The 10,000-nt window shown below is 39.0% G+C and overlaps 2 protein-coding genes across 2 annotated transcripts in view; both read left to right on the top strand.

Annotated features, from left to right (window-relative positions):
* LOC308087158 (chemerin-like receptor 1) overlaps window positions 1-2,061 on the top strand; it is a 4,278-nt gene extending 2,217 nt beyond the window's left edge. The window contains exon 2 of the mRNA XM_080430871.1: window positions 674-2,061. Within this exon, the coding sequence (XP_080286997.1) occupies window positions 683-1,762 (1,080 nt within the window). The 5' untranslated portion in view covers window positions 674-682 and the 3' untranslated portion in view covers window positions 1,763-2,061. The remainder of the gene's footprint in view (window positions 1-673) is intronic.
* Window positions 2,062-6,865: 4,804 nt separating this feature from the next.
* LOC308086407 (chemerin-like receptor 1) lies at window positions 6,866-7,912 on the top strand (the record flags this gene model as incomplete). The annotated part of the gene is made up of 1 exon (XM_080429928.1): window positions 6,866-7,912. The coding sequence occupies one exon, from the start codon at window positions 6,866-6,868 to the stop codon at window positions 7,910-7,912; it is 1,047 nt and encodes a 348-aa protein (XP_080286054.1).
* Window positions 7,913-10,000: the final 2,088 nt, after the last annotated feature.

Here is a 10,000-nt window from a genome sequence, read left to right as displayed (position 1 = left end):
CAAGGATTTCTATAAATAATAAATGCTGGTTAGGCTTATCAATTATAATAGCAGTGTTAACAGTGAGCAGTCCTGTATCTATTACAGAATAGTATTAACTTGGCATTGAAGACACAAACTGTATTAAAGATTCAAGATGTTGCTGTGCTATGAAGCGCAATTTTAATACTAATGAAGTAGCCTACTCACTTCAGTGACCTGCCGTTCAATGAAGTGAATGGCAGGTCGTTCAGTTAATGTGTGAATTCCTTGTCTTCTGCACATGTCTTCAGTGTATTGTAATGTGCTTTTCATTTACAATGTGTTTTCTTTGCTCTTTATTTTAGGCAAATGCATACATTCAATACTCTATTACTTAAAGTACTTACAGTAGGCTATACAATTCACTGAACGTTATGATTACCTTTTTTTTTTCTATTGCAAAATGAATTTACAATACACTTTTCTCCTGTAAGTACATACCCTGGAAACTGGTCTAAAAAGTGTTTTATGTGGTGTCTAATACATTTTCTGTATTGTTTTTTGCATTACTTAATGTAATGTGGGAAACTGTAGGGTAGGAGCCTTTTTTCTGCAACCCAAAATATGCAACTGATACAAATGCATCCTTGACGTACTGTATGACAAAAATGTACTTACATACATATATATGTTCATTTCCCTTTCTTTATAGGAGTGCACCATGGCATCACCTTCACCTATCAGTGCAGATTATTACGACACACCAGCTCCAAACATCACTAACAACCCTTCACCACTGTGCATTAACCAACCATGGTGCGTCACCCAGCTTGTGATACACGCGATCATCTTCCTGCTCGGGGTTGTGGGCAACGGCCTGGTCATCTGGGTCATTGGCTTCAAGATGAAGCAGAAGACGGTGACCACGAGATGGTACCTCAGCCTGGCCGTCTCCGACTTCCTCTTCTGTGCAACGCTGCCTTTCGTCATCCATGTGACAGCAACAGGATCTTGGATCTTTGGACTTTTCATGTGCAAGATCACCTCCTTTGTCTTTTTGCTCAACCTGTACAGTAGCGTTTTCCTGATGGTTGTCATCAGTGTTGACCGTTGTGTGGGTGTTGTGTTTGTGTTTTGGGCCCGAAACAATCGTACACTGAAAAGGGCAACGCTTACAGTGGTTGTTGCCTGGCTCTTTGCTATGGTGCTTAGCATTTCCTCCTTAGTGGTAAAGGACATTGAAACAGACCATAATCAGGTTACTTATTGCTACAACAATTATTCAATGTTACCGGGCAGCTCTACAGGTGTCCCTGTCTTTCGCTTTGTTCTAGGCTTTGTATTCCCTCTGGTCATCATCATTGTGTGTTCTTCTATTATCATTGTAAGGCTACGGAACAACAGGATGGCCACGGCGACCAGGACGGCCAGGACGGCCAGGACAGCCAGGCCGTTCAAAGTCATGACTGCCGTGATTGTCACATTTGTCCTCTGTTGGCTCCCCTACCACATCTTTGTTTTACTATACATCGACCTCTCTCACGACATATTTATTGTGACTGGACTGGATATATCAGTGACTCTTTTAAGCGCAAACAGTTGCATCAACCCGTTCCTCTATGCGTTCATGGGCAAAGTCGAAGTCAACAAGCAGAAACCGGTGAGATCTTTAAAAAAAATTATCTCAAAAATTGAAAATGCTTTCAATGAAGAGAAAAAGATCCATGTAACAGATGTCCATGTTCTGAGTCCAATGTCCACCACCCAGAGACTAACAGGAATTTCGTCTATACTAGTCTAGGATGGCTAAAAAAAAAAAAATTTGATCTGAAACGCAATTTTATACATTATAGTGGGGGGTCCCTGCTTCATCTCTCTCTCAAATAATTGCTACATTGATTAGAAAACATTCAAAATGGGGGGTGTGAGTCTCAGCAGTGTTTTGGGGCTGCGTTTTGACTGTAGTTTCTATTAATAGAGGCCTGCCCTTATCCCCCATTTTATCAGCTGTTTTCTGCAAACTGCTGATAAAATATTCTATCAATCAATCAATCTTTAGCAGGAATGTATACATATCAGTAAAAAAAAAAGTAGCATCAACAGGTATATTTACAGAGAAAGGAGGGGTGGGGGTGTGGGGGGGGGGGCAGAGGATGCTACTACCAAGGTGTTAAAGGAGTTAAACTATGCTCACTTGTATTTTGAGGTCAGCCATTCTTTTAGGTTAATTTATAGTTTGGCTAGGGAGTGGAGATCTTTAATGTCTTGGTGGCAGCATCTAGTAGAATGAATTTCCCCCATATGTATGTTTGAGCCGAATTCTGGAGGAACGACGTCAGTGGGTGCTGGGGTTCACGTGGCTCAAATTAAATCAGTGTTATTGTTGTTAAACTTTTCCATTCAGACCATCAGTAAACATGTTAGACAACCCTCAAACGTCCCTCCACCATTTTTCAATACTCTTCCTTGTCATAGAGGAATGTTTATGTATTTGTATTTAATGAATGTTCCTTGTAGAATGAAACTGTGCTGACACGTCAGGATGTAGTGACACTGCATTCCTTTACATGCTGCCATGGCCTTCATTATCTGATCACTCAACACGTATCTGTTTGACTCTCATTTTTGCTATTGTTCCATAACATAACTTACATTACAACACACCTACGCATGGAATCATATACTGTTCAGAGACATTCTCATCAACATAATTATAGAAGCTACCGTGCCAAACAGAAACCTGCACAACTTGATCTCACTCTTAACCAAGTGACACTGTGTCCTCTGCAAAGACAACAATCTGTATACAAACCTTTTTTAGAGAGATAATAGACGCTCCCTCCCTGTCTCTCACTCTCTCTCTCTCCCTCTCTCTCTCTCACACTCACACTCACACTCACACACACACACACACACACACACACACACACACACACACACACACACACACACACACACACACTACAGGAATACCTTGTACAAAGGACATAAACATTGCCAGTGCAGTCAGACAATAGGAAAACAGCCAGTTACAAAGTGCCTATAAGGCAGAACATTGTTATGTACATTATTAATGTTAATGTTTTATTATTAAAACAATCATATCACACAAAGATTTGGCGGCCCCCCTTGCAGAAACTCTGAGGACCCCCTAGGGGTCCCGGACCCCCTGTTGAAGACCCCAGCTTTATACACGTGTACTTTTGCTCAGCAGGGGGCAGTTGCATCGAATGTAAATGAGCGAACACACAAAATAATTCCAGAGTTACGTACACATAAACCTATATTATGTTATGTATCTCCTGGAAGATGGCTGTGTTCATCATCACCGACTGTAAACACTTCACCCTGGACTTCAGACGGCTCTAGACTCGCTGCCTCTCACTCTTCCTCCAGACTCTCTGGGACCTTGGTTTACAAATATGTACAGTATAATGCATATACATGTATGCAGAATCCTAGTTGCTTAAAGGTATCATGGGTGCCAGTGTCATCTGCTAGGTGTTGTTGCACTGTGTTGTATCAAGTCCAGAGCAAGGATATTATAGTTAACTAAAACTAACAAAAAACTAAACCTAAAATAAATAAATAAAACATTTTTGTTAAAGAGGTGGTGCCATGGTTTTGCACTTTGTCTTTTTTGCACAGACATTTTTAACTGAAAAAAAAAAGATAACAAACTGAAACTGTATTCTATGTGTTTACAAAACTAACTAAAACAAACTGATATTTTAGACAAAATGTCCTTAGTTTTAATTCTTGTCAATTTATAAGCATATTTCAAAATAAGAAATAAGTATACCAGCTGTCAGCACCACCGTTTTTATTACACAATAGCCTACACTTTCTTGGGCCCTTTTCAATCCTGCACCTGACAAATAACCCAAAGTATAACAAACTAAAACTAACACTAAAACTAATAAAAACTAGCAAATCCGCTCTAGAACCTAACTAACTGAATTAGAAAAAAGAAAATGTCAAAACGAACTAAAATTAAACTAAAATGTAAAATCCAAAACTATTATCCCTGCATCTACCAGCAACCTGTTGTATTGTCAAGAGGAAGGTGTGAGACTGAGACACCAGACTCAACAATACAGATGAGCTGAAGGCTGCTATCAAAGCATACTTTACACATGGTAGACTTTTCTGTATTATACTTTTTTTTTGTTTTGTATTGGTCTTATGTAATATTTTAATATTTTCAGAATGATTTTTTTTTTGTATGAGCTGTATGAGCCATAATCATCAAGATTAAAACAACAAAAAATTGTCTGAAATATTTAACTTTATGCACGTATTAGACAGACAGCAACATATTTTTTAAATAATTTGTTTGAATGATTTTGGTGACTCGTAAAGTGTCGGGATGACATCCTCATTATGTTGCAGGAGATTTGTTGTGTTGGTACCCGTACATGATTGCATCAGGTGATGATGCAAGACAACACAGACATAGAAGTAATGTTTGCTAATAGCTGCTGTAATTTTTTATTGTTCCACTAGCATACCTTACATCATACCACCTACGCATGGTCTAAGACTTTCTCATCAACATCAAATAAGATTGTTCGCCCTAACGGAAACCACAACCCTTGAAACTAACAAATGTGTTGGGCATTGTGAATTAACACAGGATTGACCGTGGCAGCAATGGTACAGGTGTGTTAGGCCTACCTGTTTATTAAGCTACTATTATTTTTTGAGACAAGATATCAGTTGAATGAGTTTGATGGGAAAATGAATTGCAACAACTATACAGTGGTAGTGAAGGAAGGGAACTTTCTGGAAAGACTCTTTCTGACAAACCACAAATCATTTGACTAGACCTTTCCAGCAGAACTGAGAAAAAGAAATAAGGAATTGAAATCTCAGCCACATGTATTTGTGTAGCATACATGGAACTAGATAGAGCTCTGTCATCATTATTCTAAGTATTTGTCTCATGAGCAAGAACCGCACATCAGTGATGATGAGCAAAGATAACTTAGAAAGACACTTGCGGACAAACCACACATCATTTGACTAGACATTCCCAGCAGACAGAGAACTGAGTAAAATTAATAAACTGAGGAACTGAAACTTAACCGTTTTCAACCCCCCCCCCCCCCCCCCCCCCGACTGGATGTGAGAAGTATAAAGGATAAGTCACACTTTACAGTAACACTGCATCCTGTCTGTTCTCAACAGGCTGTCTTGTGTGAGGTGAGTGAACTAATACTTGCTTTTAAGGTCCAACACATGTTTATCATGGACAATCAAACTTGTGAACATAATTAAAGAGGCTAAAATGTAGGTTTCTCTAGTATTCTTGGGTGTCCTTGTATTTTAGCTCAAAACTAGGCGTTTTTTTACTGTTGTTTTTTCTCTTCTATTTTGGACCCTTTTGTAATGTTTATATGTGCTTTTGTAATGTTGCCTGTTTACGGATGGATATCAGCATTCTTTCTAAATCCGGTGTATATTTACACTATAGTTTGTATGTAATGTTCTGTACATATGCTGTAATTAAATACTTAATTAAGTAATTAAAGCAGTGTGATCAGACAGGCTGAGATACCACTGAGCTGAAGACAGCAGAAACAAACCTGCAACTGAATCTCTCAAGGATCTCAAGTTCTTTGACGTTTTTTTTCCCGTTTCAAGCCAGTGTAAGTGATGCTGTTGAATAATAAGCCAATAATACCGTATGCTGACATGTATACATAATGGACTATGCATTTGGTCTATCGTTATAAAACAATATGCAAAGTTGTATACATTACTGTTGTTGATATGGTTAATTAGTAATCTGCTATGTCTAACATCTTTCTTACGCACTTTAAATGTTCTCTCTCTCTCTCTCTCTCTCCCCCCCCCCCCCCCAAACACACACACACACACACACACACACACACACACACACACACACACACACACACACACACACACACACACACACACACACACACACACACACACACACACACACACACGGGAGGCCCAGAAAAAAGAAAAAGAAATACATTCAAACTTGTTTTTTAAGGATCTCCAACAATGTTTTCACCATGTTGTAAATTTATCATTTCAACAATATATGTTTTATTTACTAAAACAGAAAGTTGTTTTACAACTGTGGGTCCAGTATCTGAGTTCATATCAAACTCCTCCAACCACTGCATTTTTCTCTGCACAAATGACCAGTGTGTTTGTGTTCTTATGGTGTGTGTTGTGTGTCTACACAATGCATATAATAATATATAATTACAGATATGATATAATAAAACATAATGACAGATATCTTCATATCTGTGGCTGTTTGAACATGTTAGGTGATGAACATACTGTATATTCCTGTCCTCGTCAATCGGCCCAACCTGGTTGATTGTGTATGTTTTTCAGTCTCACATCAACATGTCATTTCAAAATACACACAGATCAGTGATGGGCTGGCCCAATCTCTACTCTGAGTGGGGGGGGTGGGAGAGGGAAATAGCTTCAGACCACTGGACAGACCACTGGTTGCTCGTGCCCCCCCCAGCATACCTACGACAAACTAGCTTTCATTGACTTTGCTTTTGCAGTTGCACATGTTTTCAGTGTACTGTAATGTGCTTCTCATTTACAATGTGGGCTGTAAAATTCACTGAAAGTTCTGATTCCATTTTTTTAATGGCAAAATGCATTTACAATACACTTTGTACCTAGATATTGTCATAAAAAGTTGTGGTGTTGTTGTGGTGTCTAATACATTTTCTGTATAATTTGTTGCATTACTTAATGTAATGTGGGAAACTGTAGGGTAAAGATCCTTTTTTCTGCAGTCCAAAATGTGGAACTGATACAAATTCATCCCTGAGGATATGACAAAAATGTACTTACATACACATCAATGTGCATTTCCCTTTCCATATAGGAGTGCACCATGGCATCCGTGACGTCACCTTCACCTACCACTGACTACTACAATGACACTGTTCCTTATGTCCACAATCCTACACCACCGTGCATTAACCGTCCATTGTGCGCCACCGTGCTTGTGATACGTGTGATCATCTTCCTGCTCGGGGTTGTGGGCAACGGCCTGGTCATCTGGGTCATTGGCTTCAAGATGAAGCAGAAGACGGTGACCACAACATGGTACCTCAGCCTGGCCGTCTCCGACTTCCTCTACTGTGCAACGCTGCCTTTCACCTTCCATGCGATAGCATCAGGGTCTTGGATCTTTGGACTTTTCATGTGCAAGTTCACCTCCTTTTTCTTGTACCTCAACCTGTTCAGTAGCATTTTCCTGATGGTTGTCATCAGTGTTGACCGTTGTGTGGGTGTTGTGTTTGTGTTTTGGGCCCGAAACAATCGTACGCTGAAAAGGGCAACGCTTACAGTGTTTGTTGCCTGGCTCCTTGCTATGGCGCTGAGCATTCCCTCCTTAGTGGTTCGTGACATTATACACCATATTCCGGTTACTTATTGCTACAACAATTATGAAATGCTACCCGGCAGCCATACAGGTGTCCCTGTCTTTCACTTTGTTCTAGGCTTTGTATTCCCTCTGGTCATCATCATTGTGTGTTCTTCTATTATCATTGTAAGGCTACGGGACAACAGGATGGCCAGGACGGCCAGGACGGCCAGGCCGTTCAAAGTCATGACTGCCGTGATTGTCACGTTTGTCCTCTGTTGGCTCCCTTACCACATCTTTTTTTTACTATACATCAACCCCAATCCGTTTCACTACTATTTTATTGGCATTGGACTGAAGATATCAGTGACTCTTGCTAGCGCAAACAGTTGCATCAACCCGTTCCTCTATGCGTTCATGGGCAAAGTCGGCAAGCAGAAACGGCAGAGCTCTTTCAAAAAAATAATTTCAAAAATTGAAAATGCTTTCAATGAAGAGAAAAAGATCCATGTAACAGATGACCATGTTCTGAGTCCAATGTCCACCACCCAGAGACAAACAAGAATTTAGTCTATGCTAGTCTAGGATGGCTCAAGGTAGAAGACAACAAGCAACATATCTCAGATCAGATCAGATCTATCATTAACGATGTGGCCAGTGAGTTTGGAAAATACACAGCCTATTCCCGAATAAATTAATGTTGAAAAATATAAAAACAAATCTCACATTTTACCATGTATTCATTTATCAGACTCTCTTTATCCAGAGTGACTTACAGTAAACAAGGTAAACACACACATAGAATACAGAGAGACAGTGTAGTGTCTCAGTAAACTATAGGATCATAGAATACAGAGAGACAGTGTAGTGTCTCAGTAAACTATAGGATCATAGAATACAGAGAGACAGTGTAGTGTCTCAGTAAACTATAGGATCATAGAATACAGAGAGACAGTGTAGTGTCTCAGTAAACTAGGATCATATAATACAGAGACAGTGTAGTGTCTCAGTAAACTATAGGATCATAGAATACAGAGACAGTGTAGTGTCTCAGTAAACTATAGGATCATAGAATACAGAGACACAGTGTAGTGTCTCAGTAAACTATAGGATCATAGAATACAGAGACAGTGTAGTGTCTCAGTAAACTATAGGATCATAGAATACAGAGAGACAGTGTAGTGTCTTAGTAAACTATAGGATCATAGAATACAGAGACAGTGTAGTGTCTCAGTAAACTATAGGATCATAGAATACAGAGACAGTGTAGTGTCTCAGTAAACTATAGGATCATAGAATACAGAAACAGTGTAGTGTCTCAGTAAACTATAGGATCATAGAATACAGAGAGACAGTGTAGTGTCTCAGTAAACTATAGGATCATAGAATACAGAGACAGTGTAGTGTCTCAGTAAACTATAGGATCATAGAATACAGAGACAGTGTAGTGTCTCAGTAAACTATAGGATCATAGAATACAGAGACAGTCTAGTGTCTCATTAAACTATAGGATCATAGAATACAGAGACAGTGTAGTGTCTCAGTAAACTATAGGATCATAGAATACAGAGACAGTGTAGTGTCTCAGTAAACTATAGGATCATAGAATACAGAGACAGTGTAGTGTCTCAGTAAACTATAGGATCATAGAATACAGAGACAGTGTAGTGTCTCATTAAACTATAGGATCATAGAATACAGAGACAGTGTAGTGTCTCATTAAACTATAGGATCATAGAATACAGAGACAGTGTAGTGTCTCATTAAACTATAGGATCATAGAATACAGAGACAGTGTAGTGTCTCAGTAAACTATAGGATCATAGAATACAGAGACATTGTAGTGTCTCATTAAACTATAGGATCATAGAATACAGAGAGACAGTGTAGTGTCTCATTAAACTATAGGATCATAGAATACATAGAGACAGTGTAGTGTCTCAGTAAACTATAGGATCATAGAATACAGAGAGACAGTGTAGTGTCTCAGTAAACTATAGGATCATAGAATACAGAGACAGTGTAGTGTCTCAGTAAACTATAGGATCATAGAATACATAGAGACAGTGTAGTGTCTCAGTAAACTATAGGATCATAGAATACAGAGACAGTGTAGTGTCTCAGTAAACTATAGGATCATAGAATACAGAGAGACAGTGTAGTGTCTCAGTAAACTATAGGATCATAGAATACAGAGACAGTGTAGTGTCTCAGTAAACTATAGGATCATAGAATACATAGAGACAGTGTAGTGTCTCAGTAAACTATAGGATCATAGAATACAGAGACAGTGTAGTGTCTCAGTAAACTATAGGATCATAGAATACATAGAGACAGTGTAGTGTCTCAGTAAACTATAGGATCATAGAATACAGAGACAGTGTAGTGTCTCAGTAAACTATAGGATCATAGAATACAGAGAGACAGTGTAGTGTCTCAGTAAACTATAGGATCATAGAATACAGAGAGACAGAGTAGTGTCTCAGTAAACTATAGGATCATAGAATACAGAGACAGTGTAGTGTCTCAGTAAACTATAGGATCATAGAATACAGAGAGACAGTGTAGTGTCTCAGTAAACTATAGGATCATAGAATACAGAGACAGTGTAGTGTCTCAGTAAACTATAGGATCATAGAATACATAGAGACAGTATAG

The sequence above is a fragment of the Gymnoscopelus braueri genome (genome assembly GCF_963280865.1).
Source record: "Gymnoscopelus braueri genome assembly, chromosome: 6".
Lineage (NCBI taxonomy): Eukaryota > Metazoa > Chordata > Actinopteri > Myctophiformes > Myctophidae > Gymnoscopelus > Gymnoscopelus braueri.
The sequence above is the reverse complement of the archived record's forward strand: the minus strand, read 5'-3'. Positions and strand labels throughout refer to the sequence as shown.